The 21,338-nt window shown below is 36.2% G+C and overlaps 1 protein-coding gene across 1 annotated transcript in view; it reads right to left on the reverse strand.

The window, feature by feature from the left end:
• Nucleotides 1–1,990: 1,990 nt before the first annotated feature.
• Nucleotides 1,991–21,338, reverse strand: part of LOC146000481 (ankyrin repeat domain-containing protein 13C) — a 70,739-nt gene continuing 51,391 nt past the window's right edge. Inside the window, exon 11 of the mRNA XM_083138160.1 lies at nt 1,991–20,728. Coding sequence (XP_082994286.1) covers nt 20,713–20,728 — 16 coding nt within the window. The 3' untranslated portion in view covers nt 1,991–20,712. The remainder of the gene's footprint in view (nt 20,729–21,338) is intronic.

Below are 21,338 nucleotides of genomic sequence, written 5' to 3' on the forward strand. Positions count from 1 at the left end.
CTTAACACCAAGGAATTGTCAAGACTGATAGAGAGTCTCATATGGAACTAGTGTGACAGCCGCATATTATTGTGCTTGGATCCAAAAATTACGCAGAAAATGCACAAAAACCGACCAGGCTTGCTTCGGGATGTGCCTCTTATTTTGCACGCTTTCACCTGAGGAAGGTTGAGACCGAATTGCTGAGCAATTAAGAGTAGGAAGTATTCACACACCAGCCATGAGTCCACCAGATTTAGACTTTTTCCCCCAAGTTGAAAGAGCCCATGAGGACAACGTTTTTCCTCCCTAAGAGTTTTCTGCAAAGGAAAGCAAGTCATCTGCAGACTGAACAACAGTGGTACTCTGGACTTAACCCCACATGGGGTATTCTGAAAGACAAAGTTCTTGCCGTGCAGCCACGAGATTTGGAACATTGAAAGAACTCATAGGACTTAATTATTCAGAAATATTCACACCACAATTGTGTAATATCAGTCCTAAATCAGTATCAAAAAGGTTTAATAAGTGCATCGAAAACAATGGTGGTGAGCAGTTGTTGTAACAGGTAATTTATATTTCTATGAAAATACAAACAGTAACATAGTTTGCATTTTCAGTAAACTAACCTCTACAGACTCCCGTAAATTTTTCCGAGTCTGCTTTCTGGTCACACACAAAGATTGGTACTGGATCCACAGCTTAATGCAGGATTCGAACCACTGTGCAACAAGCATCCACCGGGGATTGAACCTGGGCAGTGGCATGCATTCTGGGAAGGCTAGGAAAGCTCTGCCTACCCAGGTAAAAGAACGATAAGTGTATGGCAAATTGTAACACGTTCAAATAAAACATTTCCATCCTTGTCCCTTCGTGTTCAGACGGCTCGCAAGCCTTGGAAGCACAGCCTGTATTGAACCTTGGGCCCTGCAGTGAGAATAGGTTCATTGAATGCAGTGCCTACTGGCCCTGCAGTGAGCATACAAACATGCTTTACCTAGTTGCATTGGCCAGTTGGCGCATGTGTTGTGACTCGCTGTGCTTTGCCATTGAATGCATTGTAGACACCACATACTAGCCGTAGTGTGACTGGATACCAGGCTGTGTATATAGTGAAATAAATTGTTTATTGTGTTGAAGAAACCATTTGGTTGTTGCACTTTTAGTGAGAAACGTGATATTATAAATATAGGGAGACCTATGGCAGCACTTCCAAATTTGAAATTATTACATAAAGAAAAGAGGAAGGGAATATTTTCGCTACTTTAATGATCATCAATATAAAATGACTCATTGGTTAGCAGGTAGCTATAAACTGAATAAATTATTTTGCTGGCAATGCTTATTGTTTTTTAATAAACGGAATGTGTAGAATAAAGAAGGTTACAACTTTAATAATAATCTCACCAATGCTATCAGAAAACACGAAATATGTCAGTCATTTGCATTCACTTGTTCAGTTAGTGGCAGTGATTGGGTTCCAAAACTGAAAGGGGGAGGGGGGGGCAAAGACAGTTTTCTTTCCCTTTGTACATAAGGTTTAGCATAGTGCGATAGAAAAGGTGGCAAAAAGTGGGCGCAGCTGCATCCCAACACCTACCCTCATCACCGCCGCTAGTTCGGAACCTACCTTAATGTAGCGGGAACCGCATGCCTCTGAATCTGGGAGGCCTTAATTAGAATGCAACAGTGTTACCAGTATGTTACTGGGGAAGCTCAAATATCTTCCGATAAGACAATTGAACGTTTTATTCACTTCACGTGTGCAGAGTTTTGTATACAGTGGAACCCTGATTTTACATTTTCCTGCATTATACATTAAATCTTGATGGTCCCAACAAAGCAAAATGTTATCAAATTTTCCTTGGCTTTACACTTTCCGACATTATAAATCTCTTCAGCTTGGTCCACTGAAAAACGTAAAATCGAAGTTCTACAGTATTTATAGGTCAGAAATCTAAGCATTTCTAGTGTCTATGAAAGAAACTATCATCTTGTCAATTGGCAAGAAACTAACACATTTATTCAACTCTTTCTTTCAACAAGATAAGTTACAACTCATCACATTCACATCAGCAGCTTTTTTTATTTTGTAAAAAGTTGTTTTTATTACCAAAAACATGTATTTAAAGACAAAAGAAAAAATATTTGACATAATTTCAAAACAGCTAGAAAGATTCTCTTGTTCCATGTTATTTTACTTTAAAAAAATATATAAAGTAGACAATAAAAACTAAACATAGCTGCTTTCTTCAATTTTTGCTATCATAAATTTCAGTGACACTAAAAAAAAGACAATCTTTTTTTTTATTATTCCACAGGTTTACACTGGAAAAATAACAAATTATAACACAATATGCCTGAAATTCCAAGCTGAGGTGAAATATTTTGTAGCTCTTCTTTAAAAAAAGAAAAGTTCTTTTCATTTCTTGGGAAGTAATTCTTAATGCTAAAGATATTTCAAAAATATGAAAACGTGGACTCTAAAATAAAGAAAAATCGTAGAATTGCAGAACTTTCCTTCAAGTTTACACTTAACAGCATCCATATTGACAATTCTAAAGTGTAAAATCAAAACAATTCTGAACAAACAGTATCTGACTGGGATATGTATTTTCTTTCTTCCATATATATATATACGTATAATAATATGCAACAGAAAATTTATCCGGTACAATATTACAAAATACTCATACAACAGTCAAAATATGTTCACAAACTAAACACCACAAGGTCACAATAAAAATTATTTTTAAAAAAGAAGAAAAAAATACCTTGACACTGCAATGGAACGTTCCAAATATACATACAATTTTACCGTAATGAAACAAATATACATACTTTGATTTTTAACCATAAGAGGCTTTGGGGAGGGGGCACTAATGTGGAAAATGCACTTCAACATTTACATCTAGCATAAAACCACAATACCAAACACATACTTAAAACTTCCCATTCTTTGCTGCTAGACAGAAAATACTGCACTGTACTTCACAAACACCCTGTTTCTCAACAGAATGCACCGATGATAAAAGATTGTGCATTTCTGTACACTGAAATATTGCTTGCTAAAGAAAGAAAATAAAGGCCTTACGTATTCTGAGCAAGAAAAATTTTCAGTACAAAATATATATATATATGTTATGTATATATAATGCATTCACGCATGAACATCCACTCTTGTACAGTATGTACACACGTACGTACATAAATAACTGACATAAAAAAAGGGAAATCATTCAGGAACACTATTAAATGTCAACTAACATTGTTGTTCTAATGCTGATGATTTAAGCTGCATATAAAAAGAGTATCTGTATCCTTTGACTACACGTTTTCATTTTCTTCTAGATTTCTGTTAATTAAAAGATTTATTCCTCATGTAAGAATTAAATGTTCCATGCTCAGATAAATGACTTAAAACTGTTCATTGAACTTTTGTAGTTATACACAGTAGTATACATACAGTACTGCAAATCCATGATCTACATAAACCAGAGATTTAAACTAAATGCTATGCATCTATTTTTGAAAAATAATAAAAAAAATAATTACATTTTGGCTCACATTGATGCCAACATTATAATATTAAAAAGGTCACACTGGTGTATTGTAAATTTTCACTCCACTATTTTATCAAGATCACTTGGCATTTCGAGGATGTTAAAACAAGAGCAGTTTTACATAGAGTACATAGGTTCCAACACATGTTAATCTTTACTTTTAACATACAGAGTTTTTGTTTTGAGTCCACATGATGCACAGATAGGCTAATCGGGACTGGACCTACAGTTTAAAGTGGGATCCAAACCACTATGTGCCTCCACCGGTTATCAAACAATAATTACAAGGTTATGACATTACCACAATGTGATTGAGGAGGCCCTTTTAACACACAGATCTACAAACTTCTAACACTCTGCTTTATATATTTTTAATGCTATCATCTTCACATGTAAAGTCTTTGCTGTTATATCCCTATGTTTATAGTTCACCCTATGATCTTGGTGAAACATTGGCATATAATTTTAGGTGTCAAGTTGAGTACCTTTTTAATAATAAAGTTTTATTAATATTTACCAAAGAACTGAATTTGAATGATTGAAATAAGAAAAATACAAATAATCTAATAGGTTAACAGCTACGGGAAAATGTAGCATTTGCTTTAAATAATAAAAAATTAAAATCAGTCCCAGGAACAGAATCTCTTTAAATTACTGATTACACAAAAATGTACTATTTTTGAGACTTTGTTGTACAGGGAATGTAGGCAGTCAGGACTATTATGGGCTGTGAAGAAGAGAATTGTTTTGAGAAAAAATAATAATAAATAACCTGAGGTACTTTATTTTTCACACGGTATGAACCAAATATCAAAAATGGTGCTGACAATATTCTATACACAATCACCGTGGCACAATCCAAAAAATGAAGTATCCTGATTTCATTGTTACGGATATCTTTGATTCTTATCAATGTATATATAGTTCTTCTGCTTGGCGATGTATTAAAAACTAATATGCTCCAAAGGCATCAGGATTTTTTTTTCACCAGGGTATAAAAATTTTTGTCTTTTTTTTAAATTAACAGAATAGCCACTTCAATATTTAAGGTTTTCACATATGAAATAAAGTTAGATGTGATTGAAAGTTAATACATAATTTACTGATAGTAAATTTAATATGAATTATGTACTTTATTCATCTCCTTGATAAATTAATGTAACCAGCTGAATATGAAATATTTTGAGCTTAGGAAAGAAAACTTTCAATTTAAAATTTATTTTCAAAAATAGTATCAATGAACTTTGTTTCTATATTCATTAGAATAATAAAATTGCAGAATTGAGTCCAATTAAAAAAAAAAGAAAGAAACTATCTACAATTCCATCTCTTTCTTTCGTTACTGTTTTTATGAACAAGAAAGGAAAATTTATCTTTCATTATAAATTCCCTACTCTTCTTTTGTATATAAAAAATATTATTTTTTTAATTATTATTATTTAGCTTATTAATATCAGTAAAAGTTCCACTACTACTATCTTTATTTACATTTTAAGATAAATTATATACAGAGTTTGATTGACCATTTTAAACCAAATTTAGAGATAGTTAAAAATGGCAATTAGAAAAACCTTCAAATTAACAAATATATTGTCAAAAATAAAACATTAAAAATTCAATTTTGCATTGGTCAGCATTTTAATGTTTTATTAACATGGAAACAAGGCTTAACAGTGTTACCAAATATACAGAAGGTCGATCTGCGTATATGTGTCCTCTCTTGAACCGTCACCCCAGCGCACAGAATCGACCGATCCAAGCGGTTAAAAGCACGGGAGGATGGTTAGAGCCTGTAGTATCGTGGCACTATGGCAAGTGTGCGTTGTGTGCATCATGGCTCCTAAGGTGAACCGTTTTTGGGAGGGCTACGTAGTTGGACTTTTCCACGTCAAATATTCAGTGTCGAAAATTCAGAAACAGTGCAAAGAACATGGATGCACCTTGGTTCGACGACTATCAAGAACCTAATCAAGAGGCATAAAAACCACGAGGTTCCAGCTATTCAGTCACCCACTAGGGGGACGAGGAAGCGAGCATGCACTGCAGTGGCGCCACCTGTGTCTCGGAAGTTGCACCAAATGGCACTACAGGAAACCACCCCACCACCGACGCAACGTGTGATGGTCACACAACTCCACGTGGCCCAGTCAACTGTGAACCGCACCCTGCATGAGAAATTAAACTTCCGGAAGGTCTTTAAAAGCCGTGGACATTACCTCAGTGAGGCTCATCAGTGTGAGAACGACCAACAGCAGGCACCTCTACAAATGCCATTTATCCGGGGACAAGTGGAAGGTTGTGGCCACACTAGATGAGGCATGGATTTATCTATCAGATTGTGGCAAAATTCGAGCCATAAAGTACACTCCACATGATGCAAAATGCCGTCCAGATTTCGTCCGTTATTGAAAAGCAACTTTCTCGAAGGGATTTCTGGTTGTCGCGGGATACACCTAGGCAAGTTAACTATTTGCCAGGTCCCAAAAAACTGTAAAATCAACTCTGCGTTCTTTCAGCAGCATATCCTGACCCCAATTTATACAGATGATCTGCCGCGTTTGTGTGGAAATGCCGTAAATCAAGTCTCTGTGCTTATGGATAAGGCCTCTTCATATACATCTCGTTCTACCCAGAACTTTCTGCAACAGATGGCGACAGACGCCGGCATTCGGGCTATTCCATTTCACGATATACCGGTGAACTCACCGGATGAGAGTCCCATTGATTTCGTGGGTTTGGTGTACGGAAACTGGCACTTTCCTTTCGTCGTGTCACCACTCTCCGGAGCCTGCGGAAAGCCTGTACGGAGGAATGGAAGAAGATACCACTTCCTGTACTTCGTTGTAGCCTCCTACAATGGAAGTTACGGTGCAGGGCTATTGCCAAGACAGAGGGTGATCACATTGAGGCCAACCGATGGATTTTCATAAGGTAAGTGCTAGTCCAAAATCTGACACATATACGCTGATCGACCTTCTGTATTCTGTTTGAAGGCAGATATTGAAGTAGCGAAGAACAAATCCAGTACCTCAGGTAGAATTAATGAAGAAAACATCTGTAATATTTACATTACAAAGTTATCTTTCATTTTTTGCACGATGTAGCATAATGCTCTATGACAAAATTCAATCCTAAAGATGAGTGTGCAATAATTGACTTTTCTTTTTCCCCCAAGTAATAACAAGTTCAAAGGTGCACAGATAAACAATATCAAAATAGAGCGGAATTATATTCCAAGCACTTCATAACAGCTGACCTTAAATCTATCTTAGAAGCTAACTGCTGGGGAAAAATCTTGAAATTGTTCAAGCAAATACATTTTTCTAAGCACAATTTGTTTTATGTTTCTGTAGTATCAAAAAGTTAGAGCTGTGGCAAGTCAGTATGCAGATTTGCTATTTTAAATGGATATCTCTCATACAAATTCTCTCATCACCAGAAAACCAAGCACTTGTACCATCCAATAGTGTGCATAGTATATAGAAAGAGGCAACATTTGAAATTCATTTTAATCAACCAGTAAATGAACTGATCTGGAAATGACCGACAAACCTTTGTACGTACAACAGTGGCTTGAACCAGTCCATGTAATTGAACGGAATGCTGTATACATAAAAAAAATGGTATCATGTATTCTTAATTCAATATTTGACAAAAGAAACATAGCTAAAATTTGTAAAAATGGTAGGTAAAAAACAGATTGCTTTGGGAAAAAAATTAAGATGCAATACACTGAGATGTATTGAATCTAGTTTGGGAATAAGGAATTAGAGTTATAATCATATTTTCCTAGAAAATTTGGATACGACTACTTACAAGTGATCTAATTACCCTCCTTGATTTCTGTGTAATAACCAAGAGCGCTTTTTAAAATAATTCCCTACTAACACTTTCTCAATGCTTTAGGTAACTGAATGAATAGTATCCAGTATAATTGAATCAAATGTATTGAACATTCCATCAAGATCCACTTTATCCTTTTTCACAAGAGATATTTTGCAGCAAGTGCACATAAATCAAATAATTTAATGTACAAACCTACCATCGTTTGCCTTGTTTTTTTACAGTAGAAGCCTGACCTTAAATATGAGTATCATCATTTATAAAGAAAAGTACACTATTATTCATTAATTTGAGAACATCCCCAACAAATACTGTTTTGGTAATTAGTGATTATTTCAGTAAATGAATGCAAATTAAGTCATTATTTTGTACATAAATGATGTTTTGTTTTCCTCAAAGTAACCAACATGAGCTTTGATCACTGCATGGCACACATTATTTATACAAGGGGTGGACCAATATGAAGTTTTGGCCGATACCAATAACAGATATTCTACTGATCCGATATAAAATTCCAAATGGTCCTTGAAGGACCTGAATGGTTTATTCATCTCTTCATCAGACATTTACTTTAAAAACATAAGAGAATGGAGATTATATGCTTACATCAATAAAAATTATAACAAAATGGCTCAATATGACACTAAATTAAAAACTATAGATTTCACGGAGACTGTTTTGGTACCTCTGCAGAAGAAAAGCAATGCCAGAAAATGTTCTGAGTACAGGACAATCAGCTTGATATCTCACTCGGCAAAAATTCTTCTAAGAATTCTGAACAGACGCCTATACTCGAAGGTCAGTGGCGAGTTAGAGGAAGAACAGTTTGGTTTCAGGAAAGGAAGAGGTACAAGGGATGCAATTGGTTTACTGAGGATCATTGGGGAAAGATATTTAGAGAAAGGAAAGGAGGTGTTTGTAGTATTTGTAGACCTGGAGAAAGCCTTTGATAGAGTGAATTGGGTTAAACTTTCAGAAATTCTGAAGAAAATTGGTGTAGATTGGAAAGAGAGAAGACTTCTAAGCAACTTATACATGAATCAACGAGTTGAAGTGAGAACTGGAGACGAAATGACAGAAGGCTGTGAAATTGGAAGAGGAGTACGACAAGGATGCTGCCGATCGCCTACTTTGTTTAATATCTATTTAGAAGATATAGTGAAAAATTTTTCCAGGGCACAGGAGGTGTCAAATTGGGAGGAAGAAGAATAAACTGCATAAGATTTGCTGACATGGCATTATTCACTGAGGATGAAATAACCATAAATAGTATGTTAGAAGAGTTAAACAGCAGCTGTGAGCAGTATGGGATGAAGATAAATGTAAAGAAGACAAAGGCAATGGTTATAGGACGGAAACCAAGGAATATTAATGTGAGAGCAAACAGTGAAAGAATCCAGCAAGTCGATAGCTTCAAGTACCTCGGATGCACTATAAGCAGTGACATGAGTTGCAACCAAGAAGTGAAAATGAGAATCGCAATAGCAAAAGAAGCTTTCAATAGAAGAAAGAATGTTTTTTTGTGGACCCATGGACATAGGTCTAAGGAAGAGATTAGTGAAATGTTTTGTGTAGAGTGTAGCACTATATGGTGCAGAAACCTGGACGTTGAGAAGAAATGAAGAGAAACGACTCGAAGCTTTTGAAATGTGGACATGGCGAAAAATGGAGCGTGTAAAATGGACGGACAAGGTAAGAAACAAAGCCGTACTGAAAAGAGTTGGTGAAAAAAGATCTATACTCGAGACCATCAAGAAGAGGAAAAGAAACTGGTTAGGACACTGTCTAAGAAGGAACTGCCTGCTAAGGGATGCCTTGGAGGGAATGGTTGAAGGAGGAAAAGTCCGTGGAAGAAAGAGATATCAGCTTATGGATGATATTAAATTAACTGGGTCGTATGCTATTATGAAGCGTAAGGCAGAGAATAGGGAAAGCTGGAGATTTCAGTGAAAGACCTGCCAATTAGGCAGAAAACAATGAATGAATGAATGAATATTGATATATCGGATCGGTAAAATTAGGCAATAGAGTACCAATTTATCTGTTCCATCCCTAATTTGTACCTTCTGCAAACATTACCATCAATGTTGTCCTAAAACATGAACCAGTGTGAATATATGTTTAATCATAGGTGCGCTGGTTTGCAACACTGCAGATGAGTGACAATTGGATTAAATCGGTGAAGGGGCACTCACAAAGAATACTGGATGCTCAGTCCTGAATTCAAACCCAGGAACTTAGGTGGCGAGACTGCTGCCACCGAGCTGTCAGCTGAGTTGACATACACGTGAGGCTATAGCAGTGCAGATCAATTACACACTAGCATGAAAAATGGCTCCAATCAGTGAATTATCAGTTGTTAATGAAACTGTGGCTTTACACAAAGGAGGGTTCCATTTAAGTTTGCTGAAACTGCAAGAAATGTGAATTGAGAGAATTCAGTTCAGACCCAAAAGATAATTGATTGATTGAGTTTATTTTACTTTGGTATTCTGCTATTTGTGTCTAATCACAAAGATGAGTGATGATATGATGAAGGGACACTCACAAACATCCATGCCAGGATCCGAACCCAGGACCCCTTGCATTGTAGCATGCTGTACTAACCACTCTGCCGAGGAGGATGGCAGACCCAAAAGATAAGTGGAAAGACTTGTACATCACGGTTGTCACTTCAAAACAGCCTGTCATATAACTGCAGAGATCAGTGAAAACAGAAGACAATAGAATCCGTGCGAGTAGACTGAAAGGACATCAACAGAACAAAATTACCATGGGATATCGTCCACGTAAACTACTTCTCAGACTAGCAATTAAAGTGAAGCAATGTCAAGAGACATGACACGAGTTTATGGACAAATGGAAGTTCAAGCTGATTTGAAATATATGTGAGAAGTTTGAACACTGCCTGCCTGGGAAGAGGAAAGCACAGATCATAAAACAGGTGTAGGCGGAAAAACAAGTGACGTAGGACAGATACAGAATACTAAGAAAAGAGGGTTATCACAGGATCTTCCACTGTCACACTAAGCCAACAGGATTGTGTTGAATCAGGAAAGGATTCACACTGCAACAAGTTTTAAGTCCACTTTATGATTAGATAGACTAATTGGGACTGAATCTACAGTTTAAAGTGGGATCCAAACCAAACCAAAGCCACTGGAGAGGCCGACAGTGCGGCAAAACAATGACCTAACACACACACATCAAAATTGCATAGAAGTATATTGCAAACATACACAGGCAACACATTGATTGGTCCAATCAATCCATGGACTGCACCCCAATTCAGTTACCTTCTGATAATCTTGATAAGGTAGTTAAGTAAGATCCAAATTACAAATGGCAACAACTCTACAACCTGAATATACTGGCATGAAGTGTGGGTCAGATAGTGATTAAATAGTGCTTACTTCGAGCAAAGCAAAGTTTCATCCATGTCTTAAAATCACAACCTTCTGTTACATTTTAGATACAAAACACTAATTTATTTTTGTTCATTTACTGGAATAAATTGGTCTCCTTTCAGTGCATACATTAGTTCATTGACCAAATAATACTTGACAGGGATTCTCACAAATTAATGAGCAGTAATGTGAGCTCTGTTGTCATTATATAATTTGTATTCTGTCACATTGAATTATTGTTGAGAATTGTTTGATCTGACAGAAGTTGCTACAATAAACACACAAAAACAGACATAAATGATTAAATTTGACACATGTTCAAGAATAAGAAGAAAAATAAAGAAGAAAAAACCTGTGACATATGAGTCCTTCGAGGTTCAAGGCATGCAAAGTTGCTTTTTCACTGGGCAATGTGTGGTCAGTGCATCGTGGTACAGATGCACCACTTTTGTCAGGATTTCTAGACCAGAACTCACAACTTTTTCTTTTCAAGTAGCTCTTCAGTTGTATACACAATGCTGCATGAACATCAGAAATATGAAACTTCCATTAGGGATCGAACCCAGCACCACTTATAACAAAGGGAAGAGCACTAACAATTCTGCAACTTATGAGTCCTAACTTAGACGCAACATTGTATAGTGTAACCCCTACTTCACATTGCCAGGTTTTGACTTTTTTCAATTTCACTTTTCTAGTTCCAATGAAGGAAAACTAACATTCTCAAATTATACATTTTCTTGAAATGTAAGCTCTTTACTTATAGCAGACAAGCTAACTCAGTTACAAATGTGCCAGCAATTTGTACATTATTTGTAACACAATACAAAAGGAAGAAATCAAAATATAAAATTACAGATACAAACACAATTACCTTTAAATTCATTGTACAAATAGGGAATTCTCTTACACAATTATACAGGGCTACTATAAATGATTCATTCGATTTCAAAACTACATTTTCCAAAGTATTGCACATACAGATATGAATGATACATGAAAATAACTGTAAACTCACCAAGTTTTCCTCACATTCTACAAATGTTCTGCGTGTGTCCCTCTGGCCACATGACACACATTCAAGTGGTAGTACAGTTCCACTCATATATTTTGTAGCAAATTCCGTCAATGGTCATAAGAGAAGCATTGATGCGTTCCCTGAGCTCCACCAGTGTTCTTTCTGTACTCTCTTCTGAATGCACGTTACACTGCAATAACAGATGGACATCTCTCATATTTCAACACACACAAACTTTTTTCTCTGTCCATCGCCATTTTGTACAAGCACTCACTTGTGCTGCCAACTGGTGTGTCACGATTCAAACTTGGTGAGTATAGAGTTACTTTCATGTATCATTCACATCTGTATGCGCAAAACATAGGAAAATACAGTGTTTTGAAATGGAATGAATCACTTACAGTAGCGCAGTATAATGATTTTGTGTGCCTTTTGTGAAAAAAATACTTTGTCTATGAGGTTACAAAGTTTGCTGAATGTCAGCCAGCAGCTTTTTGTTAATAGTGACAATGAGTCACCAAATTCAACAAGTGAATAAGGTAATTTTCTTTAGCAAAAACATACAAAATAATTATGTAATTCTATAAGAAGAGATAATTATCTTATACTGTAAATTTTATTCACAGACATGTACTCATACTCACATACTTCAAATTACCAAAATGTAAATACCTAATACGGTATTACAAAAATGTACAGAAGTATGTCACCCACACAATTCATCAACATACCAAGCAACAACTACATTTAATTTGTTCCTCAAACAGCAATACGCCCTTCAGTCTTGCAAGAGCTTTTTTTGTTCACTCCAAAAGTCTGCATTATTGGAGATTAAATAATACACAGACTTTTCATTTCAAAACATGACAGTTGAAAATGAGGTATTTCAAAGCTTTGAAAAAAAAAGGTTCTTATATACAGTCCATCACACAAATATAGCTAGCACCCCTGCATTTGTGCTCTGCTATGAATTATGTGATCTTCCGGCAACTGGACGATATAGAAAACAATTTCTTTTGTTCTGAGCCTGTGAACCGGACCAGACAAGGGTGCATAAAAAATATGATTATTATTAAATCGTCCTCCTCTGTGGCCGTGCGGTCTAAGGCGCTGTGCTTTGGACTCAGACTGCGGAACGACATGGGTTCGAGTCTGCCTGGGTTGTCTCTAGGTTTTCGTCCTGTGTATAGGACCAGTGGCAAACCACCATCATGAGGAAATTGGGAAACTACGAGAGAGTAGCATAACCTGGTCTCTGATATATCCTTTAATGGCAGAGGGTTCGACATGTTGACCCCACGGCACCCCATTACCAGTTCAAGATCTCCTCACTTTTAGGTAGGATTGTGGGAGGGAGACTGGCAGTCGGGATATAAGCCAAGGCCCTTCGAGGGCTGTCGAGCATGGGTATCGTTATTATAAAATCACGCTAAACATGAAATTTTTAAGAGTGGTGCTATTTTTTTGTGACGAACTGTATATTAATAAAATTAGGCCATTGTGGTCAATCCTAAATAACAAAAGTAAACAAACAATCCATTCCCATATGGAAAAATAACAAATAGGAATAGTATCTTAGATGTTCCAAATAATGCCTTAATTGATGTTGATTGTGAATAGTAATGGAGAGGAGAATCATGTTTCTTTATATTTGTTCTATTAACTTTAAATGTTTTTTCTCAAATTATACTTAACACATGAAACATTTGTTCTCTCTTCATGGTATATTAGGAAATCTTGAGCACAAAACAATGCAACGTTAGTTTTTCATGTCTTTTTTATCTTTTATGGAAATCCAGCAAAACTAATATGTATAAACTTTCGGTACTGATTTTACATATATTCTGAAAAAGGTTTGACTGAATTGTTGATTTAAGTTTACTTTATGTACAGAAAGGTTAATCAGAACTGGACCTACAGCTTAACCCTTAAAGGACGGCTTGTGACATTGGTGTTACAAGCAGCTTTTTCTCATAGTATGTTACTTTTTAACATACTGTAACTTGGATAATGATCGGAAATACATGTTTTGAGTTCTGCATGAGTTTAGAGATATGTAATTATCAATTAGTAAAGTTTAATTTCACTGTTACTATTTGGGGTGGGAGCACATCCAAAAATTTGAGATTTTTCTTTTTTGTGAATTATTTTCATATTTTGTTTAAGATTACCAGCTCATTCTGTTCCATATGGAAGTTCACTTTTGTTTGTAATTTTATTTTACTTTGAACTTAAACAGTTAGAAAGGAATATTCTGGTGTATTATATGCATGTCCATGCTCAATATTTTGCTGTCAAATGACATTTTATCCATGTATAATATTTTCAGTGATTGTTTTGAACTGATTCATACATTATAAAGATTTTAATAATCTCATTAATTCAACATTACTGATACTAATTATAACTTAATTGTGGTTTCAGTAATGCAAAATCAGATTTAATGTTTCTACAAGAAACCTTTTTCTAGTTGAGGCTAGGTTACGGATGAGCTGTTCAGTCCAGTTCATATGTGATGGAATAATAGGAACATAAACAATAATAAAAGCACTAGCAAAAAAACAGAAGAACTGCAAGAAGAAATGCTCACATTATTCAGCAAGTGGTTTGGATTGATCTGTTTGATTTGTTGTTTTAAGTCCACTTGATGTAGAGAGAGGCTTAATCGGGACGGGACCTACAGTTTAAAGTGAGATCCGAACCACTGTGCCATGTGCCTCCACCACGTATCGATCAAAGGACCCCCTTGATTACAAGACTACGACGTTACCACTATGCCATTGAGGAGACCCTTGGATATTTAAGTGTTGAAAATTTGTAACTAAAAATACCTCTATTGTTTGTTCGGTCTTCAACAAAAGGGGATATTTTCTTTATCTGTTAATGAATGCCAGACCTTTTATTGATTTTTTAGTACTATTACATGCATCTGATAAGAAGAAAGCATTATTGATAGTGAGTCAGCGTCAGTCACAGTTTAAATATCTGCACCAGACAAATCAAACACTATTAAGACACTTTTAGTGGTTATTTTGTGGGGCTGAGTTGATACTTTTCCTGATTCTCACTGATACCCTTTAACACTTAGCATAGGGCTAGTAGATATTTTTCCCACCAGCACGCGACAGTTGTTAATACAGCATTTCTTAAAAACCACTCATGATATTTCAGTTCTGCCTTTTTTAGGGTACATATGAAGGTATGACATACTTAAATTACAAAACAATATATCCATTCTCATTTTATATAAAAAAAGGCATGTGCAACTTACTCACATTGCTACAATACAAGTATTTTAAAAGATCCAAGATTTCCAGATTAAAATGACGTAACAGTAGGGGAGGGGGAAAAGGGGGAGAGCAGGTGGGGGTGGAAGTTTCGACAAGAAGCTAAATCAGTTACCATGTAGAAAACCTTGCTTTTTATGGCCGTTTTTAGGTTTGAGGTTCATGCTTGGCAATGTGAGAAAGTGAGTTTTATTCACACAAAGGGCAATTTTAACAAATTCCTTTTTTAACCATGATTTTTTACTATCACCTTATTCCTTGTTCTTTTGTGTAAATTGACGTAGGCATGAAGTAATTCCGATTGCCAAGAAGTGCACCTGAGGAAGAGACCAGTTGCATCTCGAAACGTTGTTTTTTCTATAAAACATATACATACTCACGAACTGTAAGTAATAATTTTTATAGTATTTTTTAAAAATACTTGTACTGTAATACAGAGCATTCCCTGACATTCGCTACGAGACTCAGCGGCAAGCGGACCGGCGTCAGCACCTGTCTTTCCCGGTGAATGGGGTCCGCGACAGTCGCTAGAGTCGGCTATTAAAATTACAGTTTTCATATTGTGTACTAACCTTGACTACAGAAGGTGTTGAAAATGATGTCCCTCTGCTGCAACACATTCCTGGCATCTCCGAAGGAAATTGGCATTTACACGTGCAAGTTCGTCTACTGTAATTCTCCCCATTTCTCGTACAATAAATACTCTCTTTTAACTCACGGATGGTGTGCAGATTGTCTTTGTATACTTTATTTTTCAGCACTGACCCTGTTACTCTAAACTTTTTTACGAGGTTTAATATAGTGGTCGTATGTGTAATGGGAACACCAGGAAATTTCGTTGCAAAACGTCGTCGCACTTCTCCACAATTCCTCTTTCCGAAGTAACACTAGACAAGATAAATCCTTTGTTGCAATGTAAATTTTTGTGGTGCCATATTAAGCCACAATCTTCAACACACAGACACGACACAATACAATACAACTTCCGAGGGAGGATTATACTGGCGTCAGTCTGCAACGTCAACAGAAGGAAAGGGAACGAAAAAAAAACAGACTGTAGCGTGCGACTGTCGCGGATCCAGTTCACCAGGAAAGACAATCGCTGACACCGGGCAGCTTGCCACCGAGTCTTGTAGCGAATGTCAGGGAATACTCTGTATATCCATTGGCTGGCAACACTGATCTTCTTATACATTGTCGTTATTTTGTCTAGTTTTCAATGAAACTTTGCATGGTTGTAGGAATGTACCACTGCTACATATTACATTTTTCATTCACCTTGATCTATTCTGGGGGGCACAGGGGCAGGGCACGATGTATGCCAATTCCTTTTGGAAAAATTTCAATTTTCTTCTTCTTCTTCCTCCTTTAACATTCTCTGTTTGAGTTGGTTTGAGCTTTGTTTTAAGTCCACTTTTTATGTACAGATAGGCTAATCGGGACTGGGCCTACAGTTTAAAGTGGGATCTTAACCACTAAGAGTCTCCACGAGGTATCGAACCTGGGACTCCTTGATTACAAGGCGACGGCATTACAACTACGCCACTGGGGAGGCCCCCTTTAACACTCATTATTGGGAGGCACAATGTATAAATTTTACATACGCTAAAACCCGAAAACAGAACAGATTTCATCTCTCTACAACAATTAGCTGTTGAGTTACACTATCTTTTTTGTACTTCATGGCAAATTTGAAAAGGTCCCATCCGCAGAGGCTACCCAGGCATGCGAAGCTCTGTCCACTATAGGTTAAAGTATTTGGTAAATTTCACACATAGTATCTATTGGAACTATCTCGTATCAATGTACTTGAGTTTTGATTTAAAATATTCATAATACATTTTTACACAAAATCCTTCTTTCCATGCAATGTTGCCAAAATAATTAATAATATGCATTTTGCATAATTTCCAGCATATTCACACTACATGAAAGTGTCGTGCAGCACTCTTGCATTATGAGACTCCCAAATTTCAGAAAAGTATTGACCAGTATCTGTGATGAAATCTGGATATATACTTTCTGGTACTGAGAGCACTGTTATTGGCCAATAGTGATACATTTGCAACTGTATTGGTTCAGCCCTTTAATTACTTCTGAATTTTAATAATAATAATAATAATAATAATAATAATAATACAAAAAAACAAAAAAAAAACAAGATTTGTTCAATGCATTCTGAAAGTAAAAATACTGGATAAACTATGATTATCTCTTAATACCTGGCAGAAAGTTCACAATGTAAGAAATGACGAAGTTTCAAATTTTTGTTTTAAGCCCATATTACGTGCCTTCACTGGGTACCAAAACCAAAGGCCTTGATAAAAAGGCAAAAGTGACCACTATGACTTCGAGGAGGCCCCAAGAAATGATGACAATACAATCTTGGCCTAAAATGCATTTCAAAAACATTAAAATTCAAATTCAAACATAGGAAAAACAGACATCTTAAATAACCTATATCAAAATTACTACAAACACACAAAACAGTGTTCATAAATTTCGTAGCATTCTCTTGCTACAGTAACGAAAAACAATCCACACGAGACGGTAGATGCTTGTATCCTTACAAACATGAACCACATTTAACATTCCTCTGAAACAGCCATATAAAATTATGCATATTATGTACATATATTATGACAGTCTGCACTGGAACATCAGGTAACGGTAATTAAAACTTAAAACTAAATTCTGCGGTGCAACACTTACCAAGGAGGTAATTCTAATCCTAACATCAGAATTGACTTTGTTGCTTAGGGCCATGGAACACAAATGCAGGACACACAATTCTCACCTTCACGTACACAGAAACAAATATTTTACAACAAAACAAAACACCTTCGCATCCACATGTACGAAGACATACATGACGCCTCTTTCACACTCAAATGTTTCAACAAAGGGAATGCCAGCTCTGTACTTGTAGTGTCAACACCAGAGTACCACCACATACTCACATAATGCAATTGCGACTGTATTTTGAGTGGGTACTGAAATGTGTAACAACCAGGTATGAAATTTTGTCATCCTTTACTACTGGCAATTTTATTAAAGAGTATCTTGACAATTCTAAAATTCATTCCAGCCTCAAAATGCATGCTTTAGAAGAAGTTACACGGATTCCCATCCCTCTGATTTTTTTTAAATTAATAATTTCATTTATTAGAACTTAATTTTAGAGGAGAAATTGTGCAAAAGAATGAAACTCCAAGTTATACAAAACTTTCTTTTTTTAAAAATAAAAATAATTGTAATTTTAATAAAGATACCTAAAATATTACTAAATTTGCTATTCTTATTGTAACAATACATTTTTTAACTTTCTATTAGGTAGATAACATCTAAAGGAATATTCAAATGTGAAAAAATATATAAATTCCTGAAATCTACCCCTTCATAAGAACACATGATTTTGTTTTTATAATGTCTTGTTTCTGAGTAAAAAAGAAAAAAGTTTTTGAAAAACGAAGAAAATGGGTATGATTTTATATAAAGACAGTTGGTGCTGAGGGAAAAACAGTGAGAAGGAGTGCATATTATGGGTTGTAGTTGACTTTTGTTATTTAGCACAGCTTTCCTGACATTTGCCTAATGATGACAATGAGAATGAGTGATGATACATAGAAATTGATGATGGGACACTCACAAAGAACGAGCATGCCCAGTCCAGGATTTCAACTCAGGACCGCTGGCATCGGCTATGGGTTGTATTCATAAAATAATAATAAAAAAAGCAATGGTAGCATAGCAGGTGATAAAAAAACAATTTTTAACAGACTTCCATAGATTTTTTGGAGTATTTTCAAAATTTCCTTAGAAAATTTTGTGGGAATTCTGCATTACATAACTGATACTGTCTGTTAGCATAAAAAGCTCTGGGTTTGAGTCACAGCCTGGGTATGTATGTTTCTTTATGTCCACTTTGTGCACAAAAAGGCTCATTGGGACTGAACCTACAGTTTAAAGTGAGATCCAAACAACTATGTGCCTCCACCAAGTACCGAACCCAGGACCCCTTGATTACAAGGCGAAGACATCATCACTGAGTCATCAGGGTGGTTGCTTAATGAGTGTCCCTTTATCCATTCACACAATCCACTGATACTCACCAAGCCAAAGTGGCTTAAGAGACACTTAAATAAGAAAATATACACACACTATTCAGGTAGTATCTTTTTAAGTTCACTTTATACTCACATAATGCGATTGCGACTGTATTTTGAGTGGAAATGAAATGTGGAACCACTAGGTATGAAATTTTGTTATCCTTTACTACTGGCAATTTTGTTAAAGAGTATCTTGACAATTCTAAAATTCATTCCAGCCTCAAAATGCATGCTTTAGAAGAATCAGCAGCGTAAGAAGCTGTGTTCAAAACTTATTTTATTTGTATACTTGTATACAAAACTTAACAAGAACGAAGCATAGGTGAGGGGGAGGGCTGGCAATCCCTGAATGTTGAATAAAACATAACTTGTGCGACTCAACAACCAATTCTACTTATCAAATTTAAATACACAATTCTAAATTAGGAACAATTATGCTACGAGAAACTTGTAACCCTAAAAATATAATTATAAAAACAAAAAACTTCCATAAACACTAGGTAAGATCTTTGCTCAAAACAGAAAGAATACCTTTTCAGGAAGAGGGGATTTAAGACAGCAGTAAGTTCTGTTATTCAATCCAGTAATACAGGAAAATTACTAAGGACAGTATTGTCTGATCAATGCAAGAATCAACATCAAAAATTAGATTTGAACCACAAATTCTGCATGGAGGAAAAATGAACATGCTCAAAATACTCATGATCACTGGGGAATCATTTCTTTCGACTTCTATACCATTGCTTGCAAACACTTTTGTATACAAAAAACGACAATATCCATATAGTATACACTGCATTCTGAACACACTATACAACCATAGAGCGTTCTCAACAAGGCGAACTAACAAAATTTAGAAACATAGGCAGCATTAGGCATGGCCATGGAATGTACAAATCAAGTCTATACAACTACAGATATGATTACACATAATATATTACAAAGTTTGAACTCTTTGTATATTTACAAAATGTTTTTTTTTTCCTGTCACTCATCCACTCAGCTATATGTGGCACTCCTGCCCCATAAATATTTCACACAAACTATTTACAATATAAACAGACCCATTCATGCGTTCTCTGCATGCATACATGACTACCATACTAATTACAATGGTATATGGTCCTTGTATTGGACTTTTTTTCACTAATGGCACTTGACTACTCATTAAATTATCTTCCACCAGGACAAAATAAAATAAAAAAACTGCATCGGGGTAGGTAGTTTGTACAACAAACCTTTGAAAAAAAAACATGGTAGCTGCTCTGTGTTGCTTCTTCAGCTGTCAAAGTACATGACGCATGACGATGAGTAACAGCTACCGACGCTAAACTGCATTGGGAAATCCAATGCAATATGCATTTCTGTGCATGCATCCGACTCTCTGAGGTGACTAGAATAAAATGCTGGGAGGAGTGTTGGAAGGAATCCAGAGGCTTCAGTGGAAGATTGACTTTGGAAAGGAAGCCTGTAGCCAACAGTAATCATCATTAGTTCATCGCATCGTCATAAATCAGGGAACCTGCAAGATATACGGATACACACTAAAGCAACTTTTAACGCAGAGTTCGGAACATAACATGTTCGTACCTGTGGTCTAAGATGAGAACGGAAACATGGTCAAAGATGAGAATAACAGCAATCTCCAGATTGAATACCACACATTAAATAGATTGAGATTTCACACTGAAGCGACAAAGTGACATGTTGACTTTCATCAAAGTTACATGTAATTTGAAAACTAGGAAATAAATTGAGGTGGGACCAATATGCAATTTTTACTATACTGAACGCAACTCCACCTGGCGGCTGACCTTGAAGGCTATTTCTGGCCCTTTCTGTCCCCCAATCATTTTCGGGGATGTGTGGTCCGATGGGTGTCAACACACTCAGTTGCGAAGGTGCATCACATCGCTCTCCCGAAGCAACGTTGCCAAACGTACTTCTGTGTTTGCCAGTTGTCTTTATATGACTGTGTGTCCGCCTGCATTCCCACCTGTGGGTGGTCCTTCCGGGAACTTCATCTTTCAGGACCATGTGTGCAGTTGTACCATTAACTACTGCTGATTTCTCGCGATGCCAATACCGTTGCCAGAGAAGACTCTTTCTCGCCTTACGGTACGTTTGGCAAC

The sequence above is a fragment of the Lepisma saccharinum genome, chromosome 16, assembly GCF_977018435.1.
Source record: "Lepisma saccharinum chromosome 16, izLepSacc3.1, whole genome shotgun sequence".
NCBI lineage: Eukaryota > Metazoa > Arthropoda > Insecta > Zygentoma > Lepismatidae > Lepisma > Lepisma saccharinum.